General features: G+C 47.1%; 1 protein-coding gene across 2 annotated transcripts in view; it reads left to right on the top strand.

Annotated features, from left to right (window-relative positions):
- Positions 1–14,638, top strand: part of LOC124719992 (sodium/potassium/calcium exchanger 3) — a 684,419-nt gene that overhangs the window by 576,229 nt on the left and 93,552 nt on the right. For both annotated transcript variants that reach the window (XM_047245220.1, XM_047245219.1), the window contains exon 4: positions 2,706–2,853. In XM_047245220.1, coding sequence (XP_047101176.1) covers positions 2,706–2,853 — 148 coding nt within the window. The remainder of the gene's footprint in view (positions 1–2,705; positions 2,854–14,638) is intronic.

Below are 14,638 nucleotides of genomic sequence, written 5' to 3' on the forward strand. Positions count from 1 at the left end.
ATCCAGTTGGTGCGTTAGATGGTCAAAACCCTGAACTGGTTGGAGGACCCTGCCCGCAATTCTCCAAACGTTCTCAACTGGGGGGGGGGGGGGAGAGGGGGGGGGAGATCCGGAGATCCGGCAACCTTGCTGGCCAAGGTGTGGTCTGACAAACAAGAAGACAACCAGTAGAAACTTCCGCCACGTGCGGGCGCGAAGTATCTTGCTGAAATCTAAACCTAGAATGGCTTGTGATGAAGGGTGTAGAATATTGTCAAAGCATCGCTGTGTTGTAAGGGTACTGTGAATGACAATCAAAGGGGTCCTGCTATAAAACGGAATAGGACCCAATAGCATTCACTCCTACTTGTCGGGTTACATTCAGGCAACAATCAGGTTGGTGTGGCACCACTGTCTGAGTCGCCTGTAGAGATGTCTTTATGGGTCATTGGGGATGGGGTTGGATTTCGAAATGGGGTTCATCACTGAAGACAATTACACTCCAGTCAGTGAGATCCCTGGCCGAATCGATGACGCCCCAGATAACAGTAAGATACCAACCTGACTGTCGCCTGCCGTGTGACCCGACAAGCAGTAGTGATGGTCTGGGTTGCCATTTTACTTTTATAACAAGACCCGTTTGATTGTCTCCCGCGGCACCCTTGCACCACAGCGGCAAGTCGACGATATTCTGCGCCCCGTTTTGTTGACCTTCATGGCAAGCCGCCCTGGGCCTACAGTTCAATAGAATAATGCCCACCCGCACACTGTGAGAGTTTTTATTGCTTGCCCTCGTGCTTGCCAAACCCTACCTTGGCGAGTAATGTCGCTGGATCTCCGCCAGATTGAGAACATTTCGAATGTCACTGACTGGAGAGAATTTGGCTCGATATCCCTCAGAAGGCACCCAACAGCTCTATCAATTAGTGTCAAGATGTATAACTGCTTGAATGAGGGCCTATGGTGGTCTAAAACACTATTGACGTGCCCAGTTTGCGAAGTCTTTCTCTTGATTAAACCATTTTTCCTGAAAGTGTAATCGCTTGTTTGTCTGTACATGAATATCACATCTACCGATTTCCGTCCCATTTTGGGCAATTCCTTTGTATTGTCTCGCTTTCTTTGCTTAGAATATATTAGCAAAAAGTAACTGAAGCTGTTAAAATTACACACATCAAAAAGAGTTTTGCATCACCCTGGTTCCTAGAACTCCTGATGATAGACGTTGACTGTGGATATTGTATCACAGATACAGTCCCTTTGACTGTTCAGAGATATCAATAAACCCACCCAAAGATGTAAACAACCTTGCATGAGCAGCGCCTATTAGATGGAGGGGGTCCGACAGCCGTTCAGTTCCAGTCATTCCACCAGAAAACAGGTACACAGCTCTTGTTGTCTGTTGTTCAACCGTGCCTAGACGGTCAATACCGCGGTTCGATCTCGTCCGCATTGTTACTTTGTGCCAGGAAGGGCTCTCAACAAAGGAAGTGTCCAGGCATCCCGGAGTGAACCAAAGGGATGTTGTTCAGACATGGAGGAGATACAGAGAGACACAAACTGTCCATGACATACCTCACTCAAGCCGCCCGAGGGCTACTACTGCAGTGGATGACCGCTACCTATGGATTATGGCTCTGAGGAACCCTGACAGCAACGCCACCATGTTGAATGATGCACCCACACGACCTCGTGTTACGACTCAAACTGTGCGCAATAGGCTGGATGATGTGCAACTTCACTCCTGACATCCGTGGCGAGGTCCATCTTTAGAACCACGACATTGGGCAGTGCGATACAGATGAGCTCAACAACATGCCGAATGGACTGCTCAGGACCGGCATCACGTTCTCTTCACCGATGAGTGTCGCATATGCCTTCAACCAGACAATTGCGGGAGACATGTTTGGAGGCAACCCGGTCAGGCTGAATGCCCTAGACACACTGTCCAGCGAGTGCAGCAAGGTGGAGGTTCCCTGCTGTTTAGGGGTGGCATTATGTAGGGTCGACGTACGCCGCTGGTGGTCACGGAAGGCGCCATAACGGCTGTGCCATACGTGAATGTGATCCTCCGACCAGTAGTGCAATCATATCGGCAGCATATTGGCGAAGCATTCATCTTGATGGACGACAACAATTCGTGCCCCCATCGTGCACATCTGCACCTTCAGGATAACTACATCGCTCGACTAGAGTGGCCAGCATGTTCTCCAGACATGGACACTATCGAAGATGCCTGGGATAGATTGATAAAGGCTGTTTCTGGACGACGTGACCCACCAACCACTCCGAGGTGTCTATGCCGAATCGCCATTGGGGAATTTGACAATCTGGAGCAACAGTGCCTTGATCAACATGTAGATAGCATGGCACGACGAATACAGGCATGTGTCAATGCAGGAGAAAGTGCTACTGGGTATTAGAGGTACCGGTGTGTGCAGCAATCTGGACCACCACCTGTGAAGGTTTCGCTGTATGGTGGTATAGCATGCAATGTGTCATTTTCGTGAGCAATAGAAGGGGTGGAAATGATGTTTATGTTGATCTCTATTCCAACTTGCTGTGCAGGTTCCATTACTCTTTGAACTGAGATAATGCAAAACTTTTTTGTAATATGTATTTCATAAAGATAGTAATAGAAAAATACAGCGCGTACCTCTCAAATATTGGTTTTGAGGTCGCCAGAGTTCTGGTGGTCACAGTGCCGGTGCTGGCTCGTGTTGCAGGTGGTGCCTCTGGACTGGTGGCCCCTGACGAGGGACTGCCTGGCGTACGGCGTGACGGTGTCGCTGATGATCTGCATCATCCACGACGAGCGCGTCGAGTGGTACGAGGCGCTCACCCTGGTGCTGCTCTACATCGTCTACATCGCAGGTCGGCACATCCGGCATCCGACATCGCCAATCCCTTCCCCTGTACCCCTCACGGTAGCTCCGGCCCGGTGTTCCATTTGGTTCTGTCCTCAGACCAGCTGTCTGGTACTTCCCTCAGCAAGTGCCACATCCAACAGAATTGCTCATTTATTAAACTCGGGCATGAGGTGGTTAGATGAGCAATGTATGTTGTGATTTGAAGTCAGATAAAATACGCCACCAGGTTGTACGCAGTAATCATTACCCTGGGAGCAAGAGTTTGTGTTGTTGTCGTCTCCTGCCTGAAGACCAGTTTCATGCAGCCCTCCACACTACTCTACCCTGTGCAGGCCTCCCCACCTCTGCATAACTACTGCAGCCTTGACCCTTTGAACCTGTTTACTGTACTCATCTCTTGGTCTCCTTCTACAGTTTTCACCCTCAGCACTTCTCTCCGAGTCTGCACCTCGTGGTCGTGCGGTAGTGCCCTCGCTTCCCACGCCCGGGTTCGATTCCCGGCGGGGTCAGGGATTTTCTCTGCCTCGTGATGACTGGGTCTTGTGTGATATCCTTAGGTTAGTTAGGTTTAAGTGGTTCTAAGTTCTAGGGGACTGATGACCATAGATATTAAGTCCCATAGTGCTCAGAGCCATTTGAACAAGTTGAACTTCTCTCCGACACCGTATCGATGTTTCCCAGCTATCTGAGGATGTTTCCAATCGACTTATCACTTCATTTAGTTACGTTTTACAGGATTCCTTTTCTCACCAGTTGGGTTAAGTACGTGGGCCATTAAATAATGCAACAGTTTTTTTCTGAAAGCAAGTTGGCTTTATACAGGATTCCGAGACACTATGTTATTCCCCACTATTTTGGTTGCAAAACCCTGTTTTTCAAAGTAATATCCATTCAATGGGACGGCCTTACGCCTTCTGTACTGGGAAGGCCTGTGCACCCAAATGGTACCACTCCACTGGTCGACCTCAGAGCCAATTGTGTAACCTCCCCATCATCCGTATGCTGGTTCCTGCAGAGTGCATTCTTCACTGGGCCAAACAGGTGGATGTTGGAAGGTACGAGATCTGGGCTGTATGGTGGATGAAGGAGAACGGTCCAGTGAAGTTTTGTGAGCTCCTCTCAGGTGCGCAGGCCTGCGTGAGGCATTGCGTTGTAATCGAGAAGGAGAGGCTCTCGTGCCGACCGCGAAGCCACTACCCCTCGCTATACAGCGCGGCCCACTGGACTCACGTGGCGACCTCGCATACGCCGACGCTCCAGCCGGACAAGTCATCTCGTGTCCCAGTGCGCGACCGACCAACCGATTGATCGAACCACCAATACCCATCGCCTGAACTATCTCGAGCAGACTGGCGGCCTAACACATACTATCACTCCGGACAACAGACAGACACTAACCGCCTCACCAATGCGTACGAGAGACAGACCCAGACTAACTTGGCTGACCAGCTAACCAGACTCGGCGACTCAGACTGACAGACTGACCTGGCTGATCAACTGCCTCCGACTGTCTGACAGACTCACTTTTTGCCATGACGAACACACTGAAGTCGTTTCTTTAGGTCCCTGCGGATAGCACAATGCACTTCAGCATTGATCGTTCCACCTCGAGGCATCGAGGGACCCTGTAGAGACACACTTTTGGGTAACCCAACTGGTGGACGAATGTGTCAGCACTACCATCAGAGAAGCCCAGTTGAGCAGCGAGGTGTTTGATCGTGATCTGTCGATCACCTCGAATGAGAGTGTCCGCACATTCCAGTATTCCAGGAGTCACATGCGGGAGACACAGACTAACTTGGCTGGCCAGCTAACCAGACTGGGCGACTCAGACTGACAGACTGACCTGGCTGACCAACTGCCTCCGACTGACTGACAGACTCACTTTTTGCCATGACGAACAGACTGAAGTCGTTTCTTTAGGTTCCTGCTGATAGCACAATGCACTTCAGCATTGATCATTCCACCTCGAGGCATCGAGGGACCCTGTAGAGACACACTTTTGGGTAACCCAACTGGTGGACGAATGTGTCAGCACTACCATCAGAGAAGCCCAGTTGAGCATCGAGGTGTTTGATCGTGATCTGTCGATCACCTCGAATGAGAGTGTCCGCACATTCCAGTATTCCAGGAGTCACATGCGGGAGATCAGACAGGGTTGCGCGATCTTGTTGCTATGATGATAGACGCCTCGCCCAACGACTCACCGTGCTTTTGTTCACTGCCAGGTCTGCATAGACATTCTGCAAGTGTCTATGAATATCTGCGATACTGTGGTTTTCCGACAAAGGAACTCAATGACAGCTCTCTGGCTGTAACGCAACTTCGCTACAGGCGCCATGTTGAAGGCTACCTATAGCGCCGCCGCGTACCGGAGCTTCATGAAACCATAGGATCTAAAGCAGGAATATTCCACGATATCCCACAACAAATTCCGCATTAATTCAACCGAAATTGGCCAAGGCAAAAATGTGTTGCAATACCTCTTCATCAGACCTCGTACCTCATAATTAGCGATTGTGGATGACACTGTGATTCTGTCTGAAACAGCAAAGGACTTGGAAGATCTGTTGGGCAGATTGGATAACGTCTTCAAAAGAACTTGTAAGGTGAACGTCGTCAATATTAAAACAAGGCTGGTGGCATGTAGTCGGAAAAAGTCAGCTGACGATGACGGAATTAGATTAGGAAATAAGACTCTAGAAGTAGTAGATGAGTTCTGCTATTTTGGCAGCAAAGTAACTGATGGTGGCCATAGCCGAGATCACATAAAATGCGGACACGCAAAAGTATGAAAAGCGTTTCTGATCCTATAAACTACGGTCGCAGGTTCGAATCCTGCCTCGGGCATGGATGTGTGTGATGTCCTTAGGTTAGTCAGCTTTAAGTAGTTCTCAGATCTAGGGGACTGATGACCTCAGATGTTAAGTCCCATAGTGCTCAGAGCTATTTGAACCATTTGATCAATAAACTGGTTTGTTAACACTAAATTTAGATTCAAGTGCTGAGAAATCTCTTCTGAAGGTATTCGTATGGAGTTTTGAGTTCTACAGAAGAGACATGTGGATGATAAGCAGTTCATGCAAAAAGTGAATAGAAGCTTTTGAAATGTGATATTACAGAAAAATGTTGAAGAGTTGGTGGGTAAATGACGTAACTCACGAGATACTGAATAGAACTGTGGAGGAAAGAAATTTGTGACACAACTTGACTAAAGGAAGGGATTGATTGATAGGGCACGTTCTTAGATATCAAGGGGTGACCAATATAGTTCTGGGGGAAACTATGTGTGAGGAAGGGGGTGGGGGGGTGGGAGACCAAGACATGAATACAGCAAGCAGATTCAGAAGGATGTAGGTTGCAGCAATCATTCAGAGAGCTTCGGACAGGATAGAATAGCGTGGAGAGCTGTGTCCAACCAGACTTCAGACTGAAGACCACAACAGCAACAACAACATTACCTCATCAATAATTGTTCCATCTGTCCATCTAAGCCTCACCAATCCTTCTGTAGCACTACATTTGACAAGCTTCAATTCTTTTCATGTCTGTAGTGCCTATCGTTCACGTTTCAATTTCGCACATGGCTACACTCCAGGCAAATACCATCAAGAAACACTAGCTCAGGCTTAAGTTTACGGTCAGTGTTAACAATCCCTCTTTTTCAGGAATGCTTTTCTTGCTATTACCAGTCTCCTTTTTTTATCCCTTCCACTTCGGTCCCCACCAGTTATTTTTCTGCTCAAATGACGTTACATTATCTGGTGGTCTCACAGTCAAACTCCAAACCAGCATGCTTCAAAAGCCATCTGCCTATCTGTCCAGTTATTAAACATCATTCAGAATTGAGTGGCAGGACAAACGTAATCACCAGTGCTACCTAAACTGAAATATTACTCATCTGTTTTGTTAAAGAGGCGCTATTACTCATTCTTCTTAGCTGGACATCCTTTCTAACAAAATGCTAATGCTCAAGAACGTTACCGACAATGCTCAACATGAGAAATGTGTACAATTTGACTCAGGATGTTTTCCATCCCCTCCTTCCTCCTGTACTTTTAATTTATTTTCTCACTAGTATGAAAACATTCCATTTCTCCAGCACACACTCCTCACAGCTTTTTACTTCTTAAGTTCTGAAGTCCATGACTGTGGTAGCGTTTATGTTTCAAGCGTTCGACTGGTTTGAGTTAGGTGCAGTACATTTTTGGAATCCTAATATTATGCAGAATGAACTTCCAGTACCAAAATTAACACTTATTCACGCCGTTTCGCTTCTGCAATCTACATTTCTGTATCTCCCAAGTCCGCGCAAGTTAGCCGAGTGGTCAGCGCGGCGGAATGCCACGCCAAGGGGCCCGGGTTCGATTCCCGGCTGGGTCAGGAGATTTCCTGCGCTCAGGGACTGTGTGTTGTCGTCATCGTCATTTCATCGCCATCTCCGACGCGCAAGTCGCCCAATGTGGCGTCGAATGATATAAGTACTTGCCCTCGGCGGCCGAACTTCCCCGTATGGGGGATTCCAGGCCCACAATGCCGTATGCCCATTTCCATTTGTATATCCCAAGGATAAGCTTGTTCAGAGGCATGCTACAAATGTCAGTCCGAAGCTACTGCATCGCATTTATTGTCGTGGAAACTGCAACAGGTAGAGTGAGTGCAGTTAAATGGAACGATGTTTCAGCTACGTATTGAAATTCTTTCACATCACTATGTGTTCAAAAGTATGCAGACACATCTATGTAATGGGGAAGCCACAACTACTTGCCACGATGGTCGGACCCATCAGTATAACAGTAGGTGGTTGGAGGGGATCGTTGTCTTCTCAGCTCAGAAGCAGGAACCCTAGAATGGGTCGATAAGGAGGGCTCAGTGGCTTCGACGGTTGTTTTGTATCGGCATGACAAATGCACCTTGTCTGTCGACAACAACATTCCTGAAATGGACTAGCCTGTCCAAATTCCTGGCCCCAAGCTAAACAAGCTCCTTTCGGATGAGTGAGAAAGTCGACTTCACTCAGAATCCCAGTGTCCAACATCACTACCTTCTCTCATTTCGAATCTTGAGGAAGGAGAGATACCATTCCTCCACAGACACCTGACTGAAAGTATCCCCAGGAGAATTAAGTCCATCATCCACTCAAGTGCTAGAGAAACTGGATGTCCGTCAGGGACATTTCAGCCGCTCTACAGATGCCCAAGTCGACTGCCGGTGATGTGATTGTGAAGTTGAAAGTGGAAGGAACAACCACAGCTACACCGAGACCATGCATGATGACGGACAGAGATCACTAAGCAGTAATGGAACATCTCGGAGCCATTGATTGTTTTGTATCAGCATGGCAATTCCACCCTATCTGTCGACAACAACATTCCTAAAATGGACTAGCCTGCCCAAATGCCCGGCCCGAACCTAAAGAAGCTCCTTTAGAATGAGTGAGACACCCGTCTTCACTCCAGATCTTGGTGTCCAATATCACTACCTCGTCTGATTTCGAATCTTGAGGAAGGAGAGATACCATTCCTCCACAGACACCTGACTGAAAGTGTCCCCAGGAGAATTAAGTCCATCATCCACTCAAGTGCTAGGGAAGCTAGATGCCCGTCAGGGACATTTCAGCCGCTCTACAGCTGCCCAAATCTTCTGCTGGTGATGTGATTGTGAAGTCGAAAGTGGAAGGAACAACCAGATCCACACCGAGACCATGCATGATGATGGACAGAGATCACTAAGCAGTAACACTGACAGTAATGGACCATTCTGGAGCTGATGATTGTTTTGTATCAGCATGGCAAGTCCACCATATCTGTCGACAACAACATTCCTGAAATGGACTGGCCTGCCCAAATTCCTGGCCCCAACCTAAAGAAGCTCCTTTAGAATGAGTGAGACACCCGTCTTCACTCCAGATCTTGGTGTCCAACATCAGTACCTCGTCTGATTTCGAATATTGAGGAAGGAGAGATATCATTCCTCCACAGACAGCTGACTGACAGTGTCCCCAGCAGAATTAAGCCCATCATATAGTCCAGCAAAAAAAAAAAAGAAAAAACTGGTATAGGCATACATATTTAAACAGAAAGATATGTAAACAGGCTGAATAACGTGGTGCCGTCAGCAACGCCTATATAAGACAACAAGTGTCTGGCGTACTTGTTAGATAACTTACTGCTGCTACAACGGCAGGTTCTCAAGATTTAAGTCAGTTTGAACGTGGTGTTACACTCAGCGCACGAGCGATGGGACACAGCATCTCTGAGGTAGCGATGAAGGGGGAATTTTCCCGTACGATCATTTCACGAGCGTATCGTGAATATCAGGAATCCGGTAAAACATCAAATCTCCGACATCGATGCTGCGGGAAAAAGATCCTGCAAGAACGGGAGCAACGACGACTGAAGAGAGTTGATCAACGAGAGAGAAGTGTAACCCTTCTACAAACTACTGCATATTTAAATGCTGGGCTATCAACAAGTCAACGTGCATCCCGTTCAACTAAACATCATCGATATGGGCTTTTGGAGCCGAAGGCCCATTCGTCTACCCTTGATGAATGAACGACACAAAGCTTTACGCCTCGCCTCGGCCCATCAAACCGACAGTGGACTGTTGGTGACTGCAAATGTGTTGCCAGGCCGGACGAGTCTCGTTTCAAATTGTATCGAGTGGATGCACGTGTACAGGTATGGAGACAACCTCTGCATGTCAACAGAGAACTGTCCAACCTGGCGCAGGCTCTGTAATGGTGTGGGGCATGTGCAGTTGGAGTGATGTTGGACCCCTGATACGTCTACATACGACTCTGACAGGTGATACCAACGTGAGCATCCTGTCTCATCACCTGCATACATTCACGTCCATTGTGCATTGCGACGGACTTGGGCAATTCCAGCAGGGCAATGCGACACCCCACACGTCCAGAATTTCTACAGAGAGCCTACAGTGACACTCTTGGGAGCCACCAAACTCACCAGACACGAACATTATTCAGCATATCTGGGATGCCTTGCAACGTGCCTTCTTCAAAAGAAGAGATCTCCAACCCCCTCGTACTCTTACAGATTTATGTACAGCCCTGCAGGATTCGTGGTGCCAGTTCCCTCCAGCACTGGTTCAGACATTAGTCGAGTCCATGCCACATCATGTTGCGGCATTTCCGCGTACTCGCAGGGGTCCAAAATGAAATCACCTTATATGTTCCAGTAACGTTACACACACATACACAAACACACACACACACACACACACACACACACACACACAGTAGCCATGACTGGCGCACACCATACTGCATCTGTAGGAATGGCTCTTTCTCTACCGAAAATACTGAAATTGACTTCGCATAGGAATGAAATTTTTATCAGTATATCCCACAGATTCTGGAAATACTGGACGATCAGTTTGGTAGCGTTTGTGAAGATTTTCATCGTGTCACGCTTTCCACTTCATCAGTATAATTGCAATATTTATTTACTTACTAGCTGAGTACCCAACCTTGCCTGTGTATGTATTCCAATCCTGTTAGTCCATTTCATATTTCCCCATCTCCTCACACAGCTCTCTCTGTACATCTCGTCCTCCACAGTTGCTCTGTCAGTCTCGTCCTGCCCCTCCCTCCGTTCATCTAATCCCGTGTCCTCTGTCTGTCCATTTCCTCCTCTTCCTATAGATCTCCTTTCCACCCTGTCTTGCTCTATCTCCTACTTTTCCCTCTATTCCGTTTCCTCTCCCTCACCTTCTTTCTCCAGGCATAACCCCCAGCCCACTAGCACGCTGGAACTTATCCTCACACTATTTCTTCCAGACAGTAATGAACAGATATCTGCCAAGTTTGGTAGAAATCGGTCCAGTGGTTTAGGAGGAACTTTTGACCTGTGGCTCTGCTGGGGCATACACATGACATTTATTTCACACATACATAAATCTATGTTACACACACACACACACACACACACACACACACAGATATATATATATATATATATATATATATATATATATATATATATACATATATATATCGTCTGCATATGTAAAGAATTTCTCCAAGGTGTTTCTTTTTCACACTGCTCAATCTTTATTACATTGTATCCTGTGAACAATGTCTTGTGTACAGAAACGATTTTGCATGTTCAATCAATGGTATATTTGAACACTGTATGCAAATTTTTTTACATCCGTTGTATTGTGTGTTATAAAATAGAGATATTTACAGGGTGTTTCAAAAATGACCGGTATATTTGAAACGGCAATAAAAACTAAACGAGCAGCGATAGAAATACACAGTTTGTTGCAATATGCTTGGGACAACAGTACATTTTCAGGCAGACAAACTTTCGAAATTACAGTAGTTACAATTTTCAACAACAGATGGAGCTGCACGTGATGTGAAAGATACAGAAGACAACGCAGTCTGTGGGTGCGCCATTCTGTACGTCGTCTTTCTGCTGTAAGCGTGTGCTGTTCACAACGTGCAAGTGTGCTGTAGACAACATGGTTTATTCCTTAGAACAGAGGATTTTTCTGGTGTTGGAATTCCACCGCCTAGAACACAGTGTTGTTGCAACAAGACGAAGTTTTCAACGGAGGTTTAATGTAACCAAAGGACTGAAAAGCGATACAATAAAGGATCTGTTTGAAAAATTTCAACGGACTGGGAACGTGACGGATGAACGTGCTGGAAAGGTAGGGCGACCGCGTACGGCAACCACAGAGGGCAACGCGCAGCTAGTGCAGCAGGTGATCCGACAGCGGCCTCGGGTTTCCGTTCGCCGTGTTGCAGCTGCGGTCCAAATGACGCCAACGTCCACGTATCGTCTCATGCGCAACAGTTTACACCTCTTTCCCTACAAAATTCGAACGCGGCAACCCCTCAGCGCTGCTACCATTGCTGCAGGAGAGACATTCGCTAACGATATAGTGCACAGGATTGATGACGCCGATATGCATGTGGGTAGCATTTGGTTTACTGACGAAGCTTATTTTTACCTGGACGGCTTCGTCAGTAAACAGAACTGGCGCATATGGGGAACCGAAAAGCCCCATGTTGCAGTCCCATCGTCCCTACATCCTCAAAAAGTACTGGTCTGGGCCGCCATGTCTTCCAAAGGAATCATTGGCCCATTTTTCAGATCTGAAACGATTACTGCATCACGCTATCTGGACATTCTTCGTGAATTTGTGGCGGTACAAACTGCCTTAGACGACACTGCGAACACCTCGTGGTTTATGCAAGATGGTGCCCGGCCACATCGCACGGCCGACGTCTTTAATTTCCTGAATGAATATTTCGATGATCGTGTGATTGCCTTGGGCTATCCGAAACATACAGGAGGCGGCGTGGATTGGCCTTCCTATTCGCCAGACATGAACCCCTGTGACTTCTTTCTGTGGGGACACTTGAAAGACCAGGTGTACCGCCAGAATACAGAAACAATTGAACAGCTGAAGCAGTACATCTCATCTGCATGTGAAGCCATTCCGCCAGACACGTTGTCAAAGGTTTCGGGTAATTTCATTCAGAGACTACGCCATATTATTGCTACGCATGGTGGATATGTGGAAAATATCGTACTAGAGAGTTTCCCAGACCGCAGCGCCATCTGTTGTTGAAAATTGTAACTACTGTAATTTCGAAAGTTTGTCCGCCTGAAAATGTACTGTTGTCCCAAGCATATTGCAACAAACGGTGTATTTCTATCGCTGCTCGTTTAGTTTTTATTGCCGTTTCAAATATACCGGTCATTTTTGAAACACCCTGTATGTAAGTACTTCAGCGGCATATGTGCATACTCTCTGCGAAATGTGCTGTGAATAGAATTAGTAGCAAAGCAGTAATAAATTGAAATGTCAAGCATCATGCGGTAGTTTTCAGGCATTTCATTGTTTATGACGTCACATCTCCTGGACTATGATCGATAGCTGGTTATTATCCCTACAGCGATTGTTGCCTGACAGTAAGGGATGTGTGTACCAAGTTTTGTTGAAATTGTCCAGTGGTTTAGGAGGACATGCGGGACATGCACGCGTACAGTCCTCTGGTTTTATAACATGCAAGGATTACTCTGGTTATAGAGAGATTACTTCACAAGTCTGGAGTTGCAGACTATTGTGTGGCTTTGAAGATCATATAAAATCATTAGAAGTGCATATAACAATGAGTGTCTCACAGGGTAATATGCTTGGACCTATAGTCTTGTCAGTGATCATAAACAAGTTTGATACTGTTGACAGCATTTCGAAACTGGCCACAAAGTACACTACTGGCCATTAAAATTGCTACACCACGAAGATGACGTGCTACAGACGCGAAATTTAATCGACGGGAAGAAGATGCTGTGATATGCGAATGATTAGCTTTTCAGACCATTCACACAAGGTTGGCGCCGGTGGCGACACCTACAACGTGCGCACATGAGGAAAGTTTCCAACCGATTTCTCATACACAAACAGCAGTTGACCGGCGTTGCCTGGTGAAACGTTGTTGTGATGCCTCGTGTAAGGAGAAGAAATGCGTACCATCACGTTTCCGACTTTGATAAAGGTCGGATTGTAGCCCATCGCGATTTCGGTTTATCGTATCGCGACATTGCTGCTCGCGTTGGTCGAGATCCAATGACTGTTAGCAGAATATGGAATCGGTGGGTTCAGGAGGGTAATACGGAACGCCGTGCTGGATCCCAACGGCCTCGTATCACTAGCAGTCGAGATGACAGGCATCTTATCCGCATGGTTCTAACGGATCGTGCAGCCACGTCTCGATCCCTGAGTCAACAGATGGGGACGTCTGCAAGACAACAAGCATCTGCACGAACAGTTCGACGACGTTTGCAGCAGCACGGACTATCAGCTCGGAGACCGTGGCTGCGGTTACCCTTGACGCTGCATCACAGACAGGAGCGCCTGCGATGGTGTATTCGACGACGAACCTGGGTGCACGAATGGTAAAAAGTCACTTTTTCGGATGAATCCAGGCTCTGTTTACAGCATCACGATGGTCGCATCCGTGTTTTGCTACATCGCGGTGAACGCACATTGGAAGCGTGTATTCGTCATCGCCATACTGGCGTATCACCAGGCGTGATGGTATGGGATGGCATTGGTTACACGTCTCGGTCACCTCTTGTTCGCATTGACGACACTTTGAACAGTGGACATTACATTTCAGATGTGTTACGACCCGTGGCTCTACCCTTCATTCGATCTCTGTGAAACCCTACATTTCAGCAGGATAATGCACGACCGCACGTTGCAGGTCCTGTACGGGCCTTTCTGGATACAGAAAATGTTCGACTGCTACCCTGGCCAGCACTTTCTCCAGATATCTCTCCAATTGAAAACGTCTGGTCAATGGCGGCCGAGCAACTGGCTCGTCACAATACGCCAGTCACTACTCTTGATGAACTGTGGTATCGTGTTGAAGCTGCACGGGCAGCTGTACCTGTACACGCCATCCAAGCTGTGTTTGACTCAATGCCCAGGCGTATCGAGGCCGTTATTACGGCCAGAGGTGGTTGTTCTGGGTACTGATTTCTCAGGATCTATGCACCCAAATTGCGTGAAAATGTAATCACATGTCAGTTCTAGTATAATATATTTGTCCATTGAATATACGTTTATCATCTGCATTCCTTCGTGGTGTAGCAATTTTAATGGCCAGTAGTGTATGTTTCTAATATTTGAGGGACAGTTACTGAAAATTATCGCCATATGTGGGAGTATGCAGAACATGTCAACATGTCATGAGTAGTCGGAGATTGAACTAGATGTAATGTGTACAGAAATTCGGA

The sequence above is a fragment of the Schistocerca piceifrons genome, chromosome 11, assembly GCF_021461385.2.
Source record: "Schistocerca piceifrons isolate TAMUIC-IGC-003096 chromosome 11, iqSchPice1.1, whole genome shotgun sequence".
NCBI classification, from domain to species: domain Eukaryota; kingdom Metazoa; phylum Arthropoda; class Insecta; order Orthoptera; family Acrididae; genus Schistocerca; species Schistocerca piceifrons.